General features: G+C 45.5%; 1 protein-coding gene across 2 annotated transcripts in view; it reads left to right on the top strand.

Annotated features, from left to right (window-relative positions):
* Positions 1-26,441, top strand: part of LOC142488357 (uncharacterized) — a 76,173-nt gene that overhangs the window by 32,022 nt on the left and 17,710 nt on the right. The window contains exons 2-5 of one of the 2 annotated variants that reach the window (XM_075588779.1): positions 12,928-13,039; positions 13,992-14,105; positions 24,807-24,920; positions 25,871-25,984. In XM_075588779.1, coding sequence (XP_075444894.1) covers positions 13,018-13,039; positions 13,992-14,105; positions 24,807-24,920; positions 25,871-25,984 — 364 coding nt within the window. In that variant the 5' untranslated portion in view covers positions 12,928-13,017. The remainder of the gene's footprint in view (positions 1-12,927; positions 13,040-13,991; positions 14,106-24,806; positions 24,921-25,870; positions 25,985-26,441) is intronic. The other variant, XM_075588780.1, reaches the window with a different exon arrangement.

Below are 26,441 nucleotides of genomic sequence, written 5' to 3'. Positions count from 1 at the left end.
AACCACAAATGAACAAACAGGCAGATATTAATAAAATATTTATTTTTTATAAAAAATTATAGGGGATGGGGTGGGGGAGTTGACCGTCAATCTCGACCTCTTCTCCTCCAAGGAGGTTCCAAGTCAGAGCCATATTCCGGACTCCCGACTTCCCATCTTTGGCTCTAAGATTCTACGTGATTTGGCCTATCCAGGTCAAAGGAGAACGCATCTATTTCAATTAATATCAAATTGTGGATACCTCAACCCCGGGGATGTCTGTCTGGGCCAACCACGGCGTCCAGATTTTTAGATCATTTTTCCCTGTGTCATTAACTAAGCTTGTTAATTTTTCCATTTGATACACAGACCAAATTTTGTTCCGAATTTTTGGGATATTTGGAATTTCGGATTGTTTCCACAATGCTGCAATCTCACATCTTGTTTAGTGGGGAGACAATAATGACATCACTGTTGGTACAGCGTACAAATTAACTAGTACAATAAATTAACTTAAAAAGACGGGGGGAAGGGATGAAGGGAAAAGACAGACAAAAAAAAAATGTCATTGTTTATCAACAGATTTTCACCTGTCGGTGTACCATAGCAGTGATACTTACAAGACAGTAGCTAAGCACACGTACCTGTGTGGACTATTGAGTGACGAATACCCAGTACCCTCCAGGCCCTCCTCGGTTTAGACCGATACGGAACCAATCACACCAGGGTTTCCTCGGGGGAAATGTGTTTTCTTCTTCTTTTTTTTTCCCCCTCTCCTCTGTTTCCCCCGCCCCCCCCCCCCCCCGCACCCCCCATCTCTACTTCATGTGTCTTTAAGGCACTTCTATTATGTGTTTTTCATATTTGGAGAGTTCCCCTACTAATATATCTATGTCCTATATAATTTCTCCACGGTTCCCAGACTTCTAAGTATTTCTGTACTGTGTCATTTTGTATCCCCATCAGTTTTTCCATAAGACAGATCCTCTATAATCTCGCTTTTACAGCGTGTATGGCTGGTTGCTGTTTCTGTTTCCAGGCTTTGGCTATTTCGCATCTGGCAGCTGTATATATGTGTGTCAGTAGTTTATCGTCACTTTTTTCCATATTTTCGATTGGCCTGCATAGCAGCATCTTCCAGGGGTCCAGGGGGGAAGGTATACCCGAGAATTGTCTGTGCCATATCATGTGTGGCCCTCCAGAGCTTTGTAACCTTCGGGCACGTCCACCACATATGTACAAACGATCCCTGTTGGCCACACCCCCATGTACACAGTGGAGACATGTTTCTAAAAAAAAATTGGACAATCGTGGGGTGTAGTACCATTGGTGGAGCATTTTATATGCATTTTCTTTTATTAATATACTTATAGAGCTCTTTGCTATGCCTTCATATATGTTATCCCACTGCTCTTGATCTAGTTCTCCCAGCTCTTCCTCCCACTTCGTCGTCAGTTTGGGCTTTATCTCCGATTCCTTTTTACCCTCCGCAACTATGCTGTATACTTTAGAGATTAGACCCTTTTTGTCCTCCCCCAAGAGGCACAGGTCTTCAAATGCTGTGAAGTCACTATATGGACCTGTCCTCTGTATGTGGTCCCTCAATTGAAGGTACCTAAAAAAGGCCGAATCAGGGAAGCCATATTCTCTCTTTACTGTCTCAAACCTCTTAATATCTTTGTTTGCCCATAGGTCTTTTACCCTAGTGATACCTGCCTTGCTCCAGTCCTTGAACGCTATTGGTTCCTTGCCTGGGGTAAAGATAATATTGTCAAATAGTGGTGTCATCTGAGATTTGTCGTTGGATAACTCATGTTTAAGTTTCAATGAGTCCCACATGGTTAGCGAGTGTGTGATAGAAGCCAGGGGCACCATCAGTTCTGGTCTTTCTTTTTTTGTTAACCACAGTATCATTTCTATAGATGACCCAGATATCACATCGGACTCAATTTCCATCCACTTTTTCCTCTGTGTATGTGCATGCCAGTGAACCAGTTGGCTTACATGCGCCGCTTGATAATATTGCCACAGGTGTGGCAAAGCTAGCCCTCCTGACTGTTTGGGCCTATATAGTGTGGGCAGCTTTATTCTAGCTTTTTTGTTATTCCATGTGAATTTTGTGATTGCTTTCTGTAGTTCGTGCATGTCCCTGGCTCTGACCTGAACTGGAAGTGTGTGGAATAGGTACAATATTCTTGGCAATAAGTTCATTTTAATAGCGTTTACTCTACCTATCCATGATATATGATACCTGGACCATTCTTCTAAGTCTTTTTTCAATGTTTTTATTAGTGCTGGGTAGTTTGTCTCATATACAGTGTCAGGTGTGTTAGTCAACCATATTCCCAAGTACTTTATGGCCTGTGTCTTCCACGCGAAATCAAAGTTTATTTTTATTAGCTTTAGTTGGTCCTGAGGGAGGTTTATATTTAGGGCTTTGGATTTTTTGTTATTTATTTTAAACCCTGATAATTTCTGGAACTCTGACAGGTTACTAAATAGGTTTGGGAGTGAGGTGAAGGGTTTTGAGATGGTTAACAATATGTCATCGGCGAACAATGCCAGCTTGTATTCTTTTTGTTTTACCTTAATCCCCCCGATATCTGCATTTGCCCTGATTTGGGCTGCTAACGGTTCTATCGCCAATGCGAACAATAAGGGTGACATGGGGCGTCCTTGTCTTGTGCCATTTCTGATGTGTATTTTCTCGGTCTGCATATTAATATAGGATACTTTAGCTGTGGGATCTCCATATAGTGATGTAATAGCATTCATAAATTTGCCTTTTACTCCAAATGTCCGAAGTGTCTCAAACGTATATCCCCAATCAATGCGATCAAAGGCCTTTTCGGCATCTAAAGATAGTAGCATCGAAGGCGTTTTATTGTGTTTAGCTATCTGGATTAAGTCAATTGTTCTTCGTATATTATCCACGGCCTGTCGTCCTCGTATAAATCCTGCCTGATCTGCGTCTATCAGCTGCGGGAGATACTTATTCAATCTTGTGGCTTACTGTATATTTTGGAGAATATTTTGAGATCATTATTGATTAGGGATATCGGTCCGTAGCTTTTGCATTGGGTGGGGTCTTTCCCCTCTTTATGTATTAATATTATTTTTTATTCCAGCATTGTTTGCGGAAACTGCTCTCCCTCAAGAGCTGTATTAAATATCTTTAGCAATTGGGGAACTAATATGTGGGCTAGTTTTTTATAGTATATATTGGATAGGCCATCTGGTCCCGGGGCCTTGGAATTTTTCAGCCCCTTTATTGTTTCTAGTACCTCTGTCGATGTTATTGGCTGGGAAAGTGTTGTTATATCCTGTGCTGTGAGTTTAGGCAGATTTATTTTTCTGAGAAATGCTCTCTGTTTTTCGTTGGTGGTGTTCCCTTTATCTAATTTATCTCCATTGTATAGCTCTTTGTAATATGTGGTGAATTCTTTAGCTATTGACTGTGGATTTGTTGTACAAACCCCATATTTTCTTCTAATGCTATGTATTCTAGATTGCATTCTGTCCTTCCTCAATCTTGTGGCCAGCATTGTGTCAGCCTTATTGGCATTCTCGTAGAATTTTTGTTCCTTCCATGCTATGGCCTTTTCCGCTTTATCAGTCAGTAGTAGATTTAATTTCCCTCTGAGATCCTGCAATTCTGTCTCCATGGCTATACTGTGATTTACTTTATGTGCCTCTTCTAGGTTCTTTATCTTTTCTTGCAGTCTTGCTGTTTGTTTCTGTCTCTCCCTCATTCTATGCGATGCGACACCGATAAGGCTAAGGCCCCGCTCCCAGAGTCAGCGCACCTGCGCTGCTGACAGGCGGTGCGCTGAGATACACAGACCGCGATCTGCGGTCTGTAGGGAGCGGGAGCCGGAGCGGGAGGTGGGCGGTTTGACAGGGAGGGCGGCGTGGCTTGAGCGGAGGGACCTGCTACTCTCCCCCCCCCTCCCTCCACGGACTCGGGCTGGAGCTGGAAAGTAAGTTTAAACACACACACGCAGGCACTCATTCATACACACACACACACACACACACGCAGACACTCATTCATACACACACACGCGCGCACACGCGCACACACACACACACACAGGCAGGCACTCACGCACTCATACACACACACACACACACAGACAGAGGCAGGCACTCACGCACTCGGGCACACACATACACACACAGACAGGCACGCACGTACTCAGGCACACACACAGACAGGCACTCACCTGCTTTCACTCCACACTCCTCCCCGCTCCCCGAAGCCTCTCCTCCTCCCGAAGCCTCCCCTCCCCATTGGCTCACAGCCACACACGTCACGCGTCAACGCTAGGAAACACCATTCTGTGGTGTCTCCAGCGGCTGACGCGCTACAGCGTGTAATCAGCTGTGCAGCCAGTGGGGACCGGGACCGGCTCGCGAGGATTCCCCTGCTGGTGGGGAACTCGCGACCCGCCGCCCGCGCCAACGAGTGCAGCGGGACCGAGGCCTAAGTTTTTCTCTTACCACAGCCTTATGGGCCTCCCATAGGATATAGGGTGAGTCCACGCTACCTTCGTTTATTTGGAAGTAGTTGGTTGCCTCGTTACTGATCTCAGCTATTACTTCTGGCATCTTTAGTAATTACTCGTTTAATCTCCATGTCCCTTTACCTGGTTTCTTATGCATATCTTCAATGTGTACTTCAACTGGACCATGATCTGACCAGGTAAGAGGGTGGATTGTGGCCTTTGTGATCTTTGGGATCAGTAAAGATTCTACAAATATAGTAGTCTATCCTTGTATATACTTTGTGAGGAGCTGAATAGAAGAAGTCCCTTTTTTGCGGATTCATCTCCTTCCATGCATCCCTTAGATCAAACTCTTTAAGTCCCTCTCTTAGCGTTTTTCCCTCCCCTTTTTGGGCAGCTAGAGTCTTAGCTAGAGCAGGTTTAGATTTGTCTTGTTTTTCATTTAAGGCTATATTGAAATCTCCCGCCAAGACTATGCGGCCCTGGGAGGTTGTACCCAGCAGTCTGAACAATTTTGTAAAAAATATTCTCTTATTTTCATTCGGAGCATATACATTAACTAGGGTTATTTGTGTATCTTCTGTGTTCCCTGTGAGTATTAGATACCGTCCCTCTGGATCCCTTCTGACCTTGTCTACCGTAAATGGAGAGTTCCTTGCTAGAAGTATGTTCACCCCTCTTTTTTTTTTTCTTCCTTTGCAGAAGCTGTGTATACCTGGGGGTAGAATTTGTCCCAAAACGTAGGGGTAGAGCTAGCAGTGAAGTGCGTTTCTTGTAGGAATATTATGTCCCCTGATAGTTTTTTTTATATTCTGTCATTGCTAGCTTCCTTTTTACCACATTATTCAGTCCCTTAGTGTTATGAGATACTAATGTCAATGTCATTTGTATTTACCTGGGTGTGAGGTCTTCTTCTTTGGTGGATTCGGCTTCTGATTTCCCTTGAGTGGCGGCCTGGAGGATATTCCTGCACATCTTATAGCAATGAGAACATTTAAACATGTAAACATCAAAAATAAAACAACATATATAGGATAATCCAGGTGACTAACATAGCCTGGATTTATTTGTTCACTGACCGTGAACGGTCTTTCTCTGCGATTGCGCAGTAGCGCTAATCCCACACCCATAACCTTGTGTGTACGGACCTAGGCGGTGGGCCCGCGCAACAAATCAACTCTCTTTTTTGTAACATTTAACATTTCTATCCCTCTTATTTAGTTTTTTTGTTTTTTATACTATATTTTAGTAGCCCTTCCAGGCCAAATGTGTAGATCTAAGACATAGTGATAAGCTCTACATTGAACAAGCATAATTCGTCAACTGAGAACTGAGAACTTTCGCTAACCTTAACTTGTCTATAACAAGGACCTCTTGCTAATCCTTATCTGAGTCTATGTAACACATCACAGTCCATCATTTTGGGCATAGTTCCTTATCCCGGGATTTTCGGATCGTCTCTGTTGTAACAGGATTTGCATGGACTTAAGTTTTCTGGGGTTCCTTTTGATTTCCTCTATGTGGAGTGGCTCTTCTGCCCACTTCTTTCCATATGGGTCTGACGGGAGGCGGTCTGCGTTCCTCTCTGGTCATGGAGTCTGGTGGTTGCAGGCCCAATCGTTCTAGGAAGTCCACTCCCTCCTCTGGATCCCTCATGTAGGCTTGCGTTCCATTTCTGGAGGCGATAAGGCGGAATGGAAACCCCCACTTATATTGAATTTTGTTGTCTATCAGGACTTTTGTGACATGTTTCAGGGCCATCCTCTTCATCAGCGTTGATGGTGCCAGGTCATTGTACACGTCTATCGTGACATCTCCCCATTTCAGTCCTCCTTTTTCCCGTGCCAGGTTGAGAACCGCTTCCTTGGCTTTAAAGTAGTGCAGCCTCACCACTACATCTCTTGCTCTATCTCCGGCCTGTGGTCTCGGTCTAAGCGCTCTTTGAGCCCTGTCAAGGAGCAGTGTTGCTGGTGGCATTTCCGGGAGGAGGGTCTGTAGCCAATCGGTTGTTGATTTTTCTATGTCAGTGACCGACTCTGGAATGTTTTTGAACCTGAGGTTGTTTCTTCTTGCCCTGTTTTCTTGATCCTCCTGTTTCTCCTCCATGTCAGTCATTCTAGATCGCAGGGCCAGGATCTCTGTATCCATAGCTGTCTGATTGTTAATGGCTTCGTCCACTTTATGTTCCAGCGTGTCTGTGCGCTCTCCTATGGAGCTGACCTCTGATCTGAGATCTTTGAGTGCACTTTGTAGCTCTTGGTGAAGTACGGTTTTTAAGCTTGCATATAAGTTCTCAATGTCTTTTTTTGTTGATGTTTGGTCACATAACTCAGGTTCAGTGTCAGACTGAGCGGGAGATGTCGCTCTGCTATCTGACCAGCCTGATTTGTTTTTCTCTTTTGTTTTGAAGAAGTCCTGCGGAGTTGGCTTTTTCGGGGCCATTTTGAAAAAATTCTAGATGCGATGCCTCCAATCTATGCGTTTCCTATTACTATTAGTGTTTAATGTGCTCTTGTATGCCCGCCGCCTCATGGAACCCACTTCCTGCGGTCATCTTGGACTGCACCACGTGTGCACCTCCGAGATACATGTTTGTGTTCGTTACTCGTGTTTTTCTATGACAGGGGGAGCACAGGGGGGGGGGAGGAGGGGAGCACAGGGGCGGGCCCTGTCGGCCGTATCAGGGCAATCGGGCGTTATTTATTAGCTTTATATTCTTTATTTTCTTTATCTGTGGGTTAAGTGGTGTTGTTAAGTCGCCCAGTTCTGGTGAGTCCGTATTGTTTAGTGGACAGGCACCGGCGGGGGGGGGGGAGGGCCCAGCCTCAGAGGGGGCTTTTCTGTACACTGTATGGAGCAGACAGCAGCCCAGTGAGGCAAAGATATTTTCTCCTTTTCTGCAGCCCTCTGCTCCCCTAAGCTGCCTCTCCAGGTGTCAGCAATTTCTCCTCTCACCCCCCTCCTCCCGGCCGCCCGACTCCAGCCTTTAAATTGGGATACTTGAAGCTTGTCTCTGGACGTCGAATGGCCGTTTCCTCTGACAGTCTGGGACCCTCCAACGCAGCAAGTAGTGCGGTGCTAGATTCCACCAGAAGGAGGGGGAGCCCTGTCTCTCTTGGGGGGGCCCGATCCGGTAATCCCCCGGGGATCCCCTTGTTGGGTCTATCGGCCGTGAGTTAGCTCCCTCGTGTGAGCTTGGTGGCTATCTTAGGTGGTGCTCCGTCTCCCCACTCTGTTCTGCCTGAGGCTGTGTTACGGCTGCTTGAGCCAGGCGATAGCGTGAAGCTCACCTCGTCTCCACCGCCGCCGAGGATTCCGCTCCCACGGTAAGACTTTTCCCAGCCTCCGGGAGCCCCTACTCGACCCCGGCTCCTCAGTCGCAAGCGGCATGGCCAGAACAAGATGGCGACTCCGTCTTTCTCTGCGGATCCCGCTCGCTCCCCTTATCGCCGCGTCTGCTGTGCTCCCACTGCTGCCTCCCCACACACAACGAATCTGGTAACTCGCGTTATTCAGGTAGCGCTCGGATTTGAGTTCTCTTTCCCCGGCTCACTGCCTTTCAGCCTGTCCTGGAGCTCAGCATGCAGGCGCCATTTTGTGAGGTCCGTCAGCGTTTTGAGGGGCTGCCGGTTAAGTAGGCATATGTTTTGATATCCCCTTGATATTACGATTATAAGTCCTGATTTAGATCAATGGGGTTTTCCTCCTGCTGGATATAGCTAAGCGAGGATTTCTCTGGTGGGTTTTGTGTCTGTATTAGCTTTATTTTAGGCCCTTTAGGATGGAGCTCTCCTGACACACGTCTATCCACTCTGGTGTCTTGGCCACGCCCCCTTGATCAAAAGTTTTAATGCTTCTAATCCCCTCCAGATCTCAAAAGTTATTAAAGCCTCTCTGCTGCCAAATTGTGAAATTACCTCTATCCAGGCTCGGAGCGAAGTCTGGGTTCCCCCAAAGGGGGGTCACTGCGGAATTTCTAGTGGTCAGTGTGTGTTTAAACTTACATCTCTCTCAGACCAAGAGAGAGTTGGTCACTGAGGAAAGCGGCTTTTTCATTGCTTTGAGCGCTATTTTGGGGAGCCAGATCATGTTACTTAACTCCAGTGGGGAGCAGCAACTATGGTACAGGGCAACCTATCTTTTCAATGCTGGGTCACTCTGCCCCTGAATAATTTGGCATAATTGTGCCGCCTTGTAGTAGGATAATAGACAAGGTATCGCTAGGCCTCCCATCAGGGTGGATTTTTTCATAATTGTTTTGTTTTCTCTCAGTCTTTTACCTCCCCAGACTAATTCGGACATCGCGGATTGGAGTGAGCCGATCTCACGCACTTTTATGGGTATTGGTAATGTTTGAATGAGATATAGAATGCGTGGGAGCAAGTTCATCTTGAGGCTATATATCCTCCCAATCCACGATATTTTATATGATCCCCATCTCCGAAGATCTGTTTTCATTGTCCGAATCAGTCCGGGGAAATTTGCCTCATAGAGATTCTTATACTCCTTAGTAAGGCGGACACCGAGATATGTAATATTTTTGGTTTGCCAATTAAAATTGAGTTCAATTAGTTTTTCCATAGGTTTGGGTAGGTTAATGTTTAGGGCTTCAGATTTGGCCTGATTTATCTTAAAGCCTGAGATTCGTCCAAAGTTATCCAACAAGTCCAGTAGATTCGACAAGGAGGTGAGGGGTTTAGTAATGGCTAACATAATGTCATCCGCATAAAGCGCTATTTTGTGTGTTTGTGAGCGGATGTCTATGCCCACAATATTTGAATTGTACCGAATTTGTGCAGCCAGTGGTTCTACGCATAGGGCAAACAGGGGTGAAAGAGGGCATCCCTGTCTCGTCCCGCTCTTAATCTGAAACAGCTCAGATGGAAAGCCTTGATGTATTACTCTAGCTGCCGGGCTCGTATACAAGGCCATGATTGCGTTCCTCACCTTGTCTCCAAACCCAAAGGCCCCAAGCGTGGCTTTTAGATATGACTAGTCGATCCTGTCAAAAGCTTTTTCCGCGTCTAAGCTCAACAGCATACCTTCTACTTTGTTAACATTGACTATCCCTATTAGATCAATGATTCGTTGGATATTATCAGCTGCTTGCCGATCCTTGATAAAAACCGACCTGATCTGGATGTATGAGCCTAGGCAGGATGCGTCCTAATCTGTTGGCCATTAATTTAACGTCAATTTTAATATCCGAATTAATTAGCGAGATTCGTCTGTAACTCTTAGGGCTCGTTCAGGGAGGCAGCTGAGGACTCGGAGGGGGGGCGTGCGGGAGGCAGTGCTGGGAGTTTGCTGGGCGGCATGTGATTATCCCCCAGCAAACTTTTCAGCGTTGGGGAGGGGGCGGGGCTACAGACGCAGGGTAAAGTATCCAAGCTGCAGTCATGAAATCATTCTGAAGAATGATTTCATTGGCTGCCTTGGTCCCTGTGACGCTGCTTCAGCTCCAAGAAACGAAATTTTCGTTTACTGAAGCTGTCGTCAGCAGCAACTCCTGGTTTCGGAGGCAGGCCAGTAGCTACCCTGACAACAAGTATTCAAATTGAATACTTTGTTGCTCACGGCAGCACGCACGTCAGCACGCCCTGCCCCCGAAGCCAGCACCCTGAACGAGGCCTTACAATCCAGAGGAAAGTGAAGGGCTTGCCTATTTAAGATGCATGTATGCAGACACTTGTCACTCTTTGATAAAGTTCCAACACGGAACGAAACGCGTCAGAGGACTATTCTGTGATGTACAGCAACATGTTTCATTAAAGCTGATTTTATTTTACTTTGTGGCTGAGTTCTATACGCTGTGACCGCCTTCCACCGACCCATTCAATTATCTGCTACTACTACGGCTGGAGCACGCAGGCAATTCCTCCTGCATTGAAGAATCGTGACCGCATCCCCACACATCGGTTTGAGGCTGCCCAGTGGAGCCGCAAGGGGACGCTGGCGTACAGGACATACTTTGGAGCCGTCCCGGAAGGATTTACCTGTTGCCGGGAGTGACGTCACACAGCACCGCATGAGCAGCAACGTCGCGGATCCGGGACCGGCCAAATCAAGGGAGCGAGCAGTGAAGACACCGGGTGGGGCATGGCAGCAAGCTCTGGTGTTCCGTGAGTACAGGAGAGTGGTATCTTAGGGTACTACTCGTCCTGCCTCTATCCAATTTCCTGCATATAGCCCCCTACCCTGGTTTAAAGTCTGTTATATGTTCCTTCCGCTCTATTTTTATTCGCTTATATCATTATTTGTAGCAGGATTGCCATCATACGTTATAGCTATATTCTACAAGGGTTGCTTTGCCAAAAACTTCTCCATCAGCAGTCACATGCACTTTGTGGAGCATCAGACATTACGAGGTTTACTCCTCATATTGTACACATGACCTTTACTAAACTATCCTATAAACCTTTCTTACTTCTCTTTTCTTACTACCCTTATATTTATACTAAACCCCCCAACAGACTTTTAATCTGTCCTATTTCTCAAACCTAAACTTTTATCTACTATTCCTAATTAACTAGAACCTTTGTGGGCTTAACTGCCTGTCTCACTGTGTCTCTCAAGCTCAGACCTTCCCCATGCCTCCGACTGCTGCCTCTCTTCCTTTTCACCTTCTTACCCCTAACTGCAACCTCCCTTCATTCCTGCTTCCTGCTTGTCTCCTTGCTATTCCTTCCTCTCCTGTCCCCTCCACCCCCCCCTCTTCTCCCGACCAAACCCCCCTCCTTCTTCCCCTGAATGTGTCAATCTTGGCCCCTCTGTTAACTTTACAGAGGACTGAGTGTTTTCCCGCTTTTAATTAACTGTCACTAGGTGTCGCCCTTCTGCTTCTTTCCTTGAAGAAGGCTAAAGCATGGCTGCTCCTCTTCCCACCATCTGCCGCAAGAGATGGCACTCCACCATAGGCTATCAATGGGACAGTAACCGAGGCATGGCAGCAGACACAGCTCCTTTAAGCCCTTAATTGAAAACGTGTCTGTGGCCAGTCACAGTCAGTTTTCTCTTCTTTCTTTCGGGGAGGCTCCCACTCTGTTCCAGGACGTCGAGGGGACTGGTTCTTCATCGGGTGAGTGCTGAGGAGGACTCGGGGTGACGGGGACTTTGTTCAGCTGCCACAGGAACGCTTCTCTCTCCTCAATTCTTCTGAAGCTATGTGGGACACCATTCCTGAGGATAAATAATCCGAATGGGAAGAGCCAGCGATATTTTATGTCCTTCTCTCTCAGAGCCCTGGTGATCGGTTGGAAGCTCTTTCTTCTTGCCAGGGTAGTGGGTGCCAAGTCCTGGAAGACCTGAGATCTTATGCTCTCATATTCCAGGTTTTTAGCAGCCTTTGCGATCTGGGAGACCATCTCTTTTGTTTTGTAATAATGAAATCTTAGGATGATGTCTCGTGGGGGGTCAGAGGGTTGAGGTTTGGCACGCAGTGTCCCGATGACATCTATCCAGACACCTCTGATTTTCAGGCTTGTCAGGGAATAATTGCTCCAGCCATTTTGACACGAAATCGTCGGCGTCTGTTATTGATTCCGGAACCCCTCTTACCCTCAAGTTATTCCTCCTCTCCCTGTTCTCCATGTCTTCTAATTTGTCCCCCATTTCCTCCACTTTTGTGCTGAGTAAGGTCGTGGTCTTGACATTTATTTGCAGGGATTTGATAGTTTCATCCATTTTGTTTTCCACTACATTGGTCCTTTTTCCCAGCCCATCCACCTCCTTCCTCATTTCCCAAAGTTCCCTTTTAAAGAAAGCCTTTATTTGGCCACAAAATTCTCTGATATCATCTTTGGTGGCTGGGGTTGTATCCCTGGGGGCATCGCTCCGCTCCGAGTGCTCGCTTTCAGAGCCTGATCCGGCATCTTGGGGTTCCTTGCTTCCCACCCGTGACTTCCCCGACATAGCATAAAATTCTGTCAGTAGGTTTTTTTTTCTCTTTTGCCTCGTTTGTGTCGGCATCTCTAGTGTTTCCGACAACAGTTGTGCTTGAGAAAAAGTTAGTTTTCGGTGAAGATCTGGCTAATTTCTTCCAAAAATGCGCCGGTAGGGACGGAGCTTTTAAGTCGAGCTTCCATCCACTCCACTGTCGCGCATGCGCCTCCAGAATTAAACCATTTTAACGCATGCTTCCCTATTCCAGAGCACTGAAGTTTGTTTAGCAATATAACATCATCAACAGTATCAAAAGCCTTTGCAAAATCTAGGAATATTGCACCAGTAAGATGTCCCATTGCACACTGAATCTCATTGCAAACTTGTAGGATGGTAGTTACCATGGAGTGTTTGGGGCGAAAGCCAGATTGGAATTGTCTAAGGAAATTCTATAAGATTTTGTACAATTCTTTGCTACTATTCTATATCAGAGGAGATATCAGAAGAAGAGCCCCCACTCCCATCTTAACATGATGGATTTTTCTTTTCTTATTGCCAGGTTTCCCAGTGGTTGTGCCACAGTTTAGAGATTAAGTCACAGAAAGAAGAGCCGAAGACTAAGGAACGTCTGACAATCATAAAGAGTTAAATGGATTCATTTCCTATTGGTGGTAAGTACCTTTATATCCCCACTTGTCTTTATTCAAATTGTTTAAAAATTGAACTGACATGTCTACAATATTGGGGAAAATAACATTAATGCAATAATAGAATTACAAGCTACATGTTCTAATAACCTTTGAAAATCATGTGTTTTGTTGTTATTGTTTTATTATTATTATGATGATATTATTATGATAATATTATTGTTATTGAGGTTTGAATATTGGTAGCACCAAAAACTGTTTCCAGCACTCCAGGTTCATAATCAAGTACAATCACTTACTTTTCATGTCCAGTTAGGAATCCGTATGTAGTTACATTAAAGGAGTATTCAGGGTTAATTACCTCTCATAGGAAGTCCGTAGGCCTGCTGGGTGTTCTGGAAAAGCCACTTGCAGCATAGTGGAGCAATATGACTCTCAAATGAGTATAAAGGTTGGAAATGGGTCCCTGACCTTCAACGGATGAGATGGAGCACATTTGGAAAAAAACAATTTTAAGACCACCTTCCACTGTTTGACAGTGTATTCTGCCTATGCTCGTAGCCTCTAAATGCCAAGATTAATCCAGAAGCTTGACCCTCACTAATTTCCCTATTTACCTTTTTCCTCTCCCTGACCATCACCTCATCTCATCTCTGAATTCTCCTTTTCACTTCCATTTACCCCTCCGTTCTGTAGAGACCTGCGTTTCATTAAGCCAAACGCTCTCAGCTCCACTTTGCTCTCCTCCCTCTTCTGTCTGTTCCTCTACTGAACCGGACAACCTTGTTATGAAGTCTAATTTTGCCCTATCTTCCTCTAAAGATCTACATGCCCCACTTCTTCTCTCCCACTCTCACTCTTCTAACCCCAGACCTTGGTTTAACTGCCATACATGCATGCTTTGCTCATACACTCGCTCCTCTTAATGCAATATCCTAGATAAATCCTTTACATGCTGGATTTTTCTTATTGCCAGGTTTCCCGGTGGTTGTGCCACAGAGTTTAGAGATTAAGTCAGAGAAAGAAGAGCTGAACACTGAGGGACGTCTGCCAATCATAGAGAGTGAAATGGATTCATTTCCTATTGGTGGTAAGTACCTTTATATCCCCACTTGTCTTTATTCAAATTGTTTAAAAAATGAAATGACGTGTACAATATTGGGGAAAATAACATTAATGCAATAATAGAATTACAAGCTACATGTTCTAATAACCTTTGAAAATCATGTGTTTTGTTGTTATTGTTATTATTATTAAGGTTTGAACATTGGTAGCACCAAAAACTGTTTCCAGCACTCCAGGTCCATAATCACGTACAATCACTTACTTTTCACGTCCAGTTAGGAATCGTTATGTACTGTAGTCACATTAAAGGAGTATTGAGGGTTAATTGCGTCTCATAGGAAGTCCGTAGGCCTGCTGGGTGTTCTGGAAAAGCCACGTGCAGCAGAGTTCGAGGACTAATATGGCTCTCAATTGAGTATAAAGGTTGGAAATGGGTCCCTGACCTTCAACGGATGAGATGGAGCACATTTGGAAAAAAATAATTTTAAGATCACCTTCCACTGTGTGACCAGTGTATTCTGCCTATGCTCGTAGACTCTAAATGCCAAGATTAATCCAGAAGCTTGACTCTCACTAATTTCCCTATTTACCTTTTTCCTCTCCCTAACCATCACCTCATCTCATCTCTGAATTCTCCTTTTCACTTCCATTTACCCCTCCGTTCTGTAGAGACCTGCGTTTCATTAAGCCAAACGCTCTCAGCTCCACTTTGCTCTCCTCCCTCTTCTGTCTGTTCCTCTACTGACCCGGACAACCTTGTTATGACGTCTAATTTTGCCCTATCTTCCTCTAAAGATCTACATGCCCCACTTCTTCTCTTCCACTCTCACTCTTCTAAACCCAGACCCTGGTTTAACTGCCATTCATGCTTTGCTCCTACACTCACTCCTCTTAATGCAATATCCTAGATAAATCCTTATTGCCTCCTATATGCAATATCATATTCTATTGAAGTTGATGAGATACAGTCCACTAAATGAGATACATCCTACGTCGGAGGAAGACTCCAGCAATTCCAGAATGCTTGGGTTCAAATAATTATTGACTCTTGGGTGCTCAACGTTGTCAGCAAGGAATACTGTCTGGAATTCAAAACTAGACCTCGAGGGCACAGGGTGAGAAGATCCTGATGATCGGGAAAAACTTGTCATACAGGCATTAACCAGCAGTATCCAACAGCTTATGAATGATAGTGCAATTCAACCAGTTCCACAACAAGAAAGCTATTGATGTATCTACTCGCCAATGTTCCTCGTGAAAAAGGTGAATTAAGGTCTATCTTCGATGTAAGAGGAGTAAACAAACTGCTCAAGGTAAGGAAATTCAAAATGGAGTCCCTGAAGACCATCATTGTGGCAATGGACCAGTGGGACTGGCTTGTATCAGTATACCGAAGGATGCCTACTTCCATGTACCCATATGTCACAGACACAGAAAGTATCTGCAATTTGCAATAGGGGTAGCACACTACCAATTCAGAGCTCTTCCCATTTGGTCTCTCTGTTACCAAGAATATTCACAAAGGTGTTGATAACACTCATCGCCGAAATGAAGGAATACAATTTTTCCTGCCTGGATGAAATTCTTATAAAGGCACAAGACCGAGTCCTCTTAGTCCAACACCTATCGAGAGTGCTACAATTCATTTCACATCACGGCTGGTTGGCTAACACAGAAAAGAGCCAATTAAGCCCAACCCAGAATCTCAGATTCATGGGAATGGAGTTAAACACACAGCAAGGCCGAGTGGTTCTTCCCTCCGACAAAAGAGAAAATGTATTTTGTCAATGCATGAGGCTGATAGGCACTATCCGCGACCATACAGGTGGTTAAGTGGGTCAGGTGGCATAGAAGAATGTATCAACAAAACTTCTTACGCCATTGGCAGAGACAGGCGGCAAGCATGGACTAATGTAACTCCTTACCGCAAAACGTAAGAGAATATCTAAAATGTTGGGAAAGCAACAAGAACCTAAAAGCGGGTTGTCCTCTATAAGTGAAAAAATAACTCTGCACTAGTGATGTGAAATAAAGTGATTAATTAGCAGCTCAAAAACCCACCTAGAACTACCTCTAAGTTCATGAAAACACATAAAAATACAAATATTGTGGAGCGCTGAAAAGTGCAAAATAAATGCCAAATGCAATAAAGGTGAACAAAATGTGAATAACTATTAGTGTGAGAAATGTGACAAATTTATTTATAAAAGGTTTTACCAGGAAGTAACACATTGAGTTGCCTCTCGTTTTTGAGTTAGGATGACAAATGCATGGTTACATTATATATAAATACATTGCATGCACAGTAAGTGATAATATATGATAGAGGTGTACTGTATGTAAGAGTTACAGACCAGATTAAAATGAGACAGCTTTAGTTTTGAAAGAATTTAGACTGGTGGCGGCTGTGAGAGTCTGGAAGATTGTTCCAGTTGTGAGGTGCACGGTAAAAGGAGGAAGATCGGCCGGATACTTTGTTGAGCCTTGGGGCAATGAACAGTCTTTTGGAGTCAGATCTCAGATAATAAGTGCTGCTTATGGTAGTGGTGAGGAGTTTGTTCAGATAGACGGATACCTTGCCCAGAAAGTATTTGAAGGCAAGAGAGGAAAGATTAGCTTTGCGCCTAGGCTCAAGTGATGGCCAATCTAGTTCTTTGAACATTTCGCAGTGCTGTGTGTTGTAGTTGTATTGGAGGACAAAACAGCATATTGAATTGTAGAGGGTATGAAGTTTGATAAGGTGGGTTCCAAAGTCCCCATAGTCTATTATTGGCATTAGCGTCTGCTGTGCGATATGCATTCTGACCGGAAGACGTATGGAGTATTTGTTCCTATAAGTTTGGCATAGGTTTTGGATGTCGGGGTATTAATGTTCAACCCAAATGTTAAATGGGAGTCAAACCTTATGCCCAAGTATTTAAAACTAGTAATAGGGGCTAGGGTGGTATTAGCATTGTTTCTGTTCTGGAGCTCATTCATTGGAAGCTTTAAAGAATTAGCCTTGGTCCCAAATACCATTGTTACAGTCTTGTCAGTGTTTAAAAACAGTTTGTTTTGGGAAATCCAATTTTCAGGTCTCAAATATTCAGTTTGAAGCACATGTTCACAGTCGGAGAGGCTAGGGCTGTGTGTATACAAAATTGTGTCATCCGCATACATGTTATTGAAGCTTCCTTACAAGCTGTATGACAGTGATTCCCAACCTTTTTTGTTTGGAGGAACCCTTGAAGTATTTCGAAAACTCTCAGGAAACCCCTATCTGGCTGACTCATATTAGGTTCGACAGGGGTAAATCACAACATTACACACCTCAGAAGCCCCCCTCTATTTTCCACCCTCTACCCATGTATTTCTCTCTCCTCTGTCACTCACTCTCCCTCTTTTCCTCACTCCCTCCCCCCCTCTCCTCTCACTCGCCCCCACCTTCCGTCAATTACCTCACTCTCACTCCATTCAACCTACAAAATACATACCAAAAAAAACCCCACCACCCTAAATATATATAACCCCACCCCGCAATACATAATAAAAATACCCGCCTCCACCAATTCATATTAAAACTGCCCCCGTCAATACATATTAAACTTGTAAAGTGAGATGGGCCGAACTGCTCCAGTATACACGGTAAAATAATCATCATCCTCCTCATATACCCACCCCCTGCATCTCACATCACCCACCCCCAATGGGGGCACAGTCAGTCAGAAGGGGGGCACAGAGTGAGCCAGTCTGAGGGAGGGGGGGGGGCACAGTGTCAGAGGGAAAACGCACACACCAAAACAAATACATAGGACAGACACAGCCTCAACTCTTGTCTCCTGTCCATTCTGCTTGGCCACACCCCGCAGGCTCATCACACCTTCTCCTGATTGGCCGATTTCCCAGCAGCAGCCAATCAGGATAGAGGAAACTACCCAGCCCCCTAACCGCCCTGCTCTGGGAAATCTTGGAAATCCCACGGAACCCTTCTGATATCCTCACAGAACCCTAGGGTTCCACGGAACCCTGGTTGGGAAACACTGCTGTAGGAAGATCAATGATGAACACTGAGAAGAATAGGGGCCCCAGAACAGAGCCTTGCGGGACACCGCAGGTGATATCCAATGGGTTAGCGTTCAAACCTGAGATACACATGTTGGGATCTACGTGATGGGTAGGAATTAAACCATTTTAACGCATGCTTCCCTATTCCAGAGCACTGAAGTTTGTTTAGCAATATAACATGATCAACATTATCAAAAGCCTTTGCAAAATCTAGGAATATTGCACCAGTAAGATGTCCCATTGCACACTGAATCTCATTGCAAACTTTTAGGATGGTAGTTACCGTGGAGTGTTTGGGGCGAAAGCCAGATTGGAATTGTCTAAGGAAATTTGTCTTGGTATAGTAATTGCTTAACTGTGAGTGAACACATTTCCATGACTTTGGATAGTATTGGGAGAAGAGACATTGGCCTGTAGTTTTGAGACCGTGTTTGTGTCCCCACTTTTGAAGATTGGGATGGCTGTCGGTTTTCCAGATCTTAGGGATATGGCCTGCAGACAGAATAGAGTTGACTAGGGGAGCGAGCGGTTTTACAATAGCCAGGGTGGCAAGTCAAAAGAACTTGGATTGCAGTAAATCATGTCCACTTTGGCTGCTCTGTTTTACTGTAATTTGAAGAGCACTTGTGTAATCTCCTCTTCAGATACTGGGACACATTGAAAATTGTGGGCAGAGTTGGGAGAGGGTGAGGCTATTGGGGTACTCTCAGAATGAGGTTCATGTTTGTAGTTCGGGTTGCGTTTCGCTAATAAGTTAGTAGCACACCCCACAAAGAGTTCATTGAATGCATTTGCATTGTCAGTGGGATTTGTCATAGTAATATCCTCAATGATATCACATGGTTGTTGATGGCTAGAAGGCTCGAATATATTGTTGATGACTTTCTAGAAGTTTGCTGTATGTGATGTATTCTGGTGCAGATTGTCAGAGTGATATTGTGCTTTTGCGTGTCTTGTTTGCCTTGTGCACACATTCTGCAGGCATCTTTAGTTGAGATATTTGGTAGTGCCAGTTACTTTGTAGCTTTTCCACAAGGCATCCCTAAGATGATAGAGCGCTATAAGGTCGGTTGTAAGCACGGAAGGTGGACCCTGTACTCGTATTCTGCATAGTGGGGCATGGGTATTACAGAGTTTTAAGAACTCTGATTGGAAATAGTCGAGTTCAGAATCAGGGTTGAGAATTAAGTCGATTCTGTACCAAGGGCAGTTGGTACAGCCAGAAACTGTTGTGTGTTAAAGTTTCTAAATGTTCTAGTGAATAGAATGTTCTGGCTTGATTGGGGTGGTTTGATTTTCCTTACACAGTACACCATTGCATGGTCACTGAAAATGTCAGGTAAGATGCCAGAGGATTGGAATCTGCTGGGAAAAGAGGAGAGAATCCAGTCTAGCAAGGAATGGCTGTGTGATTTCAGATTTGTCCGTGTGGGTTGGGAAACTAGTTGCGTTAGTGTCACGGTAACTTGTGATAGGATATAATATACACCAAATATCTGGGTTGAATTGAACACGACTTAGATATAATAAATATAGTTTATTCCTTAAAGAAGGAGAACACACAAGATGATACAAATAACAGACAAGAAATAGCACTTACTTAAGGGTTGGACAATGAAGCAAACAGGCACAGGATTGGCAATTCATTCAGCAATACAGGTTCAAATGAAGACATCACGAAAGACACTGGGTATAGGGCTTACACTCGTTTATATGGAGTTTCAGCCCCATACCCTAACAGTGGGCGCCTGAAAGTCTACCAGACTTGTATCTGGTCAGGAAACCCCTTTTGTCTGCAAGTGTGAATTATGGCACTTACAGACCACTCAGGCTCTGCGTTTCTCCGCCCTATTGTACACACAGTGGTCAAGTCACCCTCCTGAGCATTAACATAAAGCAGAGCCAGTAACTTTCCCGGGCTTTTATACCAGCCTTGCAAAACAGTATATTCTTTAATATCTACACATATTAAAATAATCCGTTCTGTGGGTCTGAGCGGACTGAAATTTGCCAGGTCCTCATGCCGGAGAACCTTTGCCATAGTGGCCAAATATCAGCCTTCCATGACCCCCAGAAACGGAGATACCAAAAATCAGTCAAAATCCCCTATAAACTTTAATGCGGGATTTTCAGCTATAAGCTAAAAGAAATCACTGCATTTCACTCTTCCATTGAAATCAATGGGCTCCGCCGCTATAGGCTTTCAATGGAGTGACTCATTTGCCGTCACATTTGCCCATACTCCGTCTGGTTGATCAGAGAGGTCTGGAAATGGCCATGCAGTCATGCCGGAGCAGTGACTACATGCTACCAAAATCCCAGCCCTCTGGTTCTCTCAGAACCGGGGATATGGGTTTTACCTTTACACACTTTCGGACTTAGCCGTTTCAAAGCCACGCGGCTTTCCTCCATTAGAATCAATATGGCCCGCGCCTCCATAGGAAATGCATGGGCCGGCGCCGCCATAGGATTCAATGGGACCTCCGCTACCATTAGAGTCAATGGCGTGACCCTCGTGGCGAGCGCGACCCTTTACGGGGGTCCTTAATTTTCAGACCCGATGGTGGTCGAGTGTGGGGATTCTTAGGGTCTAGGGGCAAAAATAATTTTATTCCTGGGTGCCCTAGAACCTAAGTTTCCCACGCCAATTGTATTTGAACTTGAACTAGTGTGATCAAAAGCTCTTTTTTAGAAATTGTATCCGCTTCTGCGGTCTGCGGTTTGGATGACTGCCAACCCGTTCCTGGAGGTCGGTTTCGAGGAATCCCCATTGAAATGAATGGCTCCATTGACTTACAATGGGGGACTGCCGCTCCTCCTCTCGGGCGCCACCTGCAGGCCTTCTCTGAGAATGGGCCCAAATCGCCGGAATCCCCATAGGATTGTATGGAGCTGCCATGGCGGTCTATGGGGGAACTGCAAAATGGAGCCTGGAAAGGTGGGAAAAGGGACAAAGGGCCATAAACACAAAATTAACATTAACCCTTTCCCTCCCGCATAGATCCCAGTGTATGTGTTGGTGCAGACACTGGAATGGGAACAATACATATTCACAGGGGGATACACAGTTGGTGCTGAAGCAGGGGCATAACTACAGTACTGGACATTATTCCAGTTAACCCCTCGCCTCCCAGGTGAGAGCAGGGGGTGGCCAAATGGGGTGTAACCCCTTTTTAATACCGGTCCAAACCCCCTCTCCCATGACACCTCCCCTGCTCAATGGGTGCCTTGTGACCCAGATGCCCACCCTGGCACTGGGACACTACTGGCATCCTTGAAGCACTTGATAAGTCCTGAGGGGTCGGCCTGGAAAAATTGTCCTCCGGCATGGTCCAGTACATTGTCCTGGCCACGTTGGATTGTGAAGTCCAGATCCTGCTGAGCAGGGCTCCAGCGTGGCTGCCAGGCATTCTCCTTTGCCCCCCTCTGCCCCCCACCCAGTGCCTGGTGAACCAAGACCACCATGAAGGGGCACCTCTGCAGACCAGGCTGCATGTTGCCCAGAGACTGGCATGTCTCTGTACCAGCGAGAGACCAGCTAACAAGCACAGACCGTCGCTTCTCCGTCAAACCCATCTGGGAAAGAACTATGTCATTATTATTATGTCACTATCTTGTAGAGACCCTACCTGCCCTGGCCCTGTGCCCACCTGTAGCTGCTCCGCTACACCTATACCTCTCCTCCCTGGCTCTAGGGCAGTCCCCACCCCGAGTGGCATCACTTCTGGATTCCAGAAACCACCTGGGATGCTGACTACTACCCTCTCCTGGGACAAGGCAATCCCCCAGTACCCTGTACTGGGGTTCCTGGTACCCAGATGCTTTGCTCCTGCCCTCTCAAAACTGAAGGCCAGGAAATAAGCACCTACTACCACCACTGCTGCTAGGGCCAGCATCACTCCTCTCCCCTCCACTGTGCTGCCCTTCCTCTCTGTAGCTTGACCTGGGGACAGAACCCTCTGCTGTACCCCCCTAGCCCTGGCTACTTCTCCTGGCTGCCTACTTACCCACAGCCCTACCTCCGGGAACCCTGGGGAATCTGTCATGGGGGTCGCTCCTGGCAAGTCAGAACAAGGAACCGCCTGCCTTCCTAGCCCATCACTAGCTTCTACCAGCTGCCTGACACCCCACTGACCTCCTATCTCCCCCTGCTCCACAGTGCCTCCCCGCCTAGCCTCCCCTAGGCTCAGCACCTCAGCCACTGCTGATGGCTCCGGCTGCCTACCTCCCTGCAGCCCACCTTCACTCTGCTCCCCCCTAGGCAATCCTAACCTAGACACAGGGACTACCTGAGTGCACCTACCCCCCTGACCTTGTTTCCCCCTTACCAGGGATGAGATCAGGGGCATCTCTTCAGATGCAACCGCCTTAGCTCTTGGCTGGCAGGTATCCCTGGGGTGGCACAAGCTTGCCACTGCCCATGATACCTCCAGCCAATAGCCATGTTGCAACAGGGGGTTGCTGATCTGAGAGACCCCCTGAGGCTCCGTCAGGGTAATGGGGAACTCTAGCTGCCATACCTGCTGCTTTTCCTCCCCGGCTACCACTAGCCCTTCTTCTCCTACTGAGACCTTGTGCTGGCTACCTACCTGCAGCCTTCCCTCACTCCGCTTCTCCCTAGCTAGTCATAGGACTCGATACTAAGGACACCTGAGTGAGGCCATCTCCCTGACACTGCCTCCCCATTACCGGAGAGGACCCCAGGGGCACCAGTGCAGAAGCACCTGCCTTGGCTCCTGGCTGGCAGGTATCCTGGGAGTGGTCTAACTTTGCCACTGCCCCTGATACCTCCAGCCCATAGCCAGGCGACAACAGTGGGGCTCTAAACCGATAGACCCCCTGATGCTCTGCCAGGGTAATGGGGAAATCTAGCTGGCTCACTTGCTGCCTTTCCTCCCCGGTTCCCACTGGCCCACCCAACCCTCTCCCAGGCAATCCTACCCTAGAGCTGGGTGCTAACGGGGCTAGCCCCTCTCCCTGAAGCTGTGACCCCATTACCGGACACGAGCTCAGGGTTGATGGTGCGGATGCACCCGCCTTAGCTCCTGGCTTGTAGGTAACCCGGGGTGGTCTAATTTTGCCACAACCCCTGATATCTCCAGCCCATAGCAAGGCTGCAACAGTGGGGCTCTTAAGTGTCCTTCTCTCTCAGAGCCCTGGTGATCGGATGGAAGCTCTTTCTTCTTGCCAGGGTAGTGGGTGCCAGGTCCTGGAAGACCTGAGATTTTATGCTCTCATATTCCAGGTTTTTAGCAGCCCTTGCGATCTGGGAGGCCACCTCTTTTGTTTTGTAATAATGAAATCTTAGGATGATGTCTTGTGGGGGGGTCAGAGGGTTGAGGTTTGTCACGCAGCGCCCTGATGACATCTATCCAGACACCTCTGATTTTCAGGCTTGTCAGGGAATAATTGCTCCAGCCATTTTGACACGAAATCGTCGGCGTCTGTTATTGATTCCGGAACCCCTCTTAACCTCAAGTTATTCCTCCTCTCTCTGATCTCTATGTCTTCTAATTTGTCCCCCATTTCCTCCACTTTTGTGCTGAGTAGGGTCGTGGTCTTGACATTTTTTTGCAGGGATTTGATAGTTTCATCCATTTTGTTTTCCACTACATTGGTCCTTTCTCCCAGCCCATCCACCTCCTTCCTCATTTCCCAAAGTTCCCTTTTAAAGAAAGCCTTACTTTGGCCACAAAATTCTCTGATATCATCTTTGGTGGCTGGGGTTGTATCCCTGGGGGCATCGCTCTGCTCCGAGTGCTCGCTTTCAGAGCCTGATCCGGCATCTTGGGGTTCCTGGCTTCCCGCCCGTGACTTCCCCGACTTAGCATAAAATTCTGTCAGTAGGGTTTTTTTCTCTTCTGCCTCGTTTGTGTCGGCATCTCTAGTGTTTCCGACAACAGTTGTGCTTGAGAAAAAGTTAGTTTTCGGTGCAGATCTGGCTAATTTCTTCCAAAAATGCGCCGGTAGGGACGGAGCTTTTAAGTCAAGCTTCCATCCACTCCACTGTCGCGCATGCGCCTCCGGAATTAAACCATTTTAACGCATGCTTCCCTATTCCAGAGCACTGAAGTTTGTTTAGCAATATAACATCATCAACAGTATCAAAAGCCTTTGCAAAATCTAGGAATATTGCACCAGTAAGATGTCCCATTGCACACTGAATCTCATTGCAAACTTTTAGGATGGTAGTTACCATGGAGTGTTTGGGGCGAAAGCCAGATTGGAATTGTCTAAGGAAATTTGTCATGGTATAGTAGAGTGGTTCCCAAACTTTTTCGGTTCAAGGCTCCGAAAGGTTATCAGGATTTTTCCACGGCGCTCAAAGTGAAAACAAAGTTGTATATACATACCTAACAGTTGTAGTGCGCAGTTGGTGGCTTGGTGCAGTTACGGTTAGTTAAAAAAATTAAACGCGAAATTTAAAAACCACAAAAACAATGTATTGGTGGAAATAATTAGTGAGACGGATGAGCCTGTTTTTCACTACACATCTTTTCAAATCTCGAGGGGGCTATACTTTTTTTCCCCTGGCTTCAACTCTTTAAGTAATTTTCTTCCAGAAGGGTCAGTAACACATTTCTTTACAATTCTTTGCTACTATTTTATATCAGAGGAGATATCAGAAGAAGAGCCCCCACTCCCATCTTAACATGATGGATTTTTCTTTTCTTATTGCCAGGTTTCCCAGTGGTTGTGCCACAGAGTTTAGAGATTAAGTCAGAGAAAAAAGAGCCAAAGCCTGAGGAACGTCTGACAACCATAAAGAGTGAAATGGATTCATTTCCTATTGGTGGTAAGTACCTTTATATGTCAACTTGTCTTTATTGAAATTGTTTAAAAATTGAACTGACATGTCTACAATATTGGGGAGAATAACATTAATGCAATAATAGAATTACAAGCTACATGTTCTAATAACCTTTGAAAATCATGTGTTTTGTTGTTATTGTTGTTATTATTATGACGATATTATTATGAGAGTATTATTGTTATTGAGGTTTGAACATTGGTAGCACCAAAAACTGTTTCCAGCACTCCAGGTTCATAATCAAGTACAATCACTTACTTTTCACGTCCAGTTAGGAATCCGTATGTAGTTACATTAAAGGAGTATTCAGGGTTAATTACCTCTCATAGGAAGTCCGTAGACCTGCTGGGTGTTCTGGAAAAGCCACTTGCAGCATAGTGGAGTAATATGGCTCTCAAATGAGTATAAAGGTTGGAAATGGGTCCCTGACCTTCAACGGATGAGATGGAGCACATTTGGAAAAAAACAATTTTAAGACCACCTTTCACTGTTTGACAGTGTATTCTGCCTATGCTCGTAGCCTCTAAATGCCAAGATTAATCCAGAAGCTTGACCCTCACTAATTTCCCTATTTACCTTTTTCCTCTCCCTGACCATCACCTCATCTCATCTCTGAATTCTCCTTTTCACTTCCATTTACCCCTCCGTTCTGTAGAGACCTGCATTTCATTAAGCCAAACGCTCTCAGCTCCACTTTGCTCTCCTCCCTCTTCTGTCTGTTCCTCTATTGACCCGGACAACCTTATTACGAAGTCTAATTTTGCCCTATCTTCCTCTAAAGATCTACATGCCCCACTTCTTCTCTTCCACTCTCGCTCTTCTAACCCCAGACTTTGGTTTAACTGCCATACATGAATGTTTTGCTCATAAACTCGCTCCTCTTAATGCAATATCCTAGATAAATCCTTTACATGCTGGATTTTTCTTATTGCCAGGTTTCCCAGTGGTTGTGCCACAGAGTTTAGAGGTTACGTCAGAAAAAGAAGAGCCTAACACTGAGGAAAGTCTGACAATCATAGAGAGTGAAATGGATTCATTTCCTATTGGTGGTAAGTACCTTTATATCCCCACTTGTCTTTATTCAAATTGTTTAAAAAATGAACTGACGTCTACAATATTGGGGAAAATAACATTAATGCAATAATAGAATTACAAGCTATATGTTCTAATAACCTTTGAAAATCATGTGTTTTGTTGTTATTGTTGTTATTATTATTATACATACATAATCACGTACAATCACTTACTTTTCACGTCCAGTTAGGAATCGTTATGTAGTCACATTAAAGGAGTTTTGAGGGTTAATTGCGTCTCATAGGAAGTCCGTAGGCCTGCTAGGTGTTTTGGAGAAGCTACCTGCAGCAGAGTTCGAGGACTAATATGGCTCTCAATTGAGTATAAAGGTTGGAAATGGTTTCCTGACCTTCAACGGATGAGATGGAGCACATTTGGAAAAAACAATTTTAAGATCACCTCCACTGTGTGACCATTGTATTCTGCCTGTGC

Source organism: Ascaphus truei, chromosome 2, assembly GCF_040206685.1.
Source record: "Ascaphus truei isolate aAscTru1 chromosome 2, aAscTru1.hap1, whole genome shotgun sequence".
Classification (NCBI taxonomy): Eukaryota; Metazoa; Chordata; class Amphibia; order Anura; family Ascaphidae; genus Ascaphus; species Ascaphus truei.
This window is presented reverse-complemented; position numbering and strand designations above follow the sequence as displayed.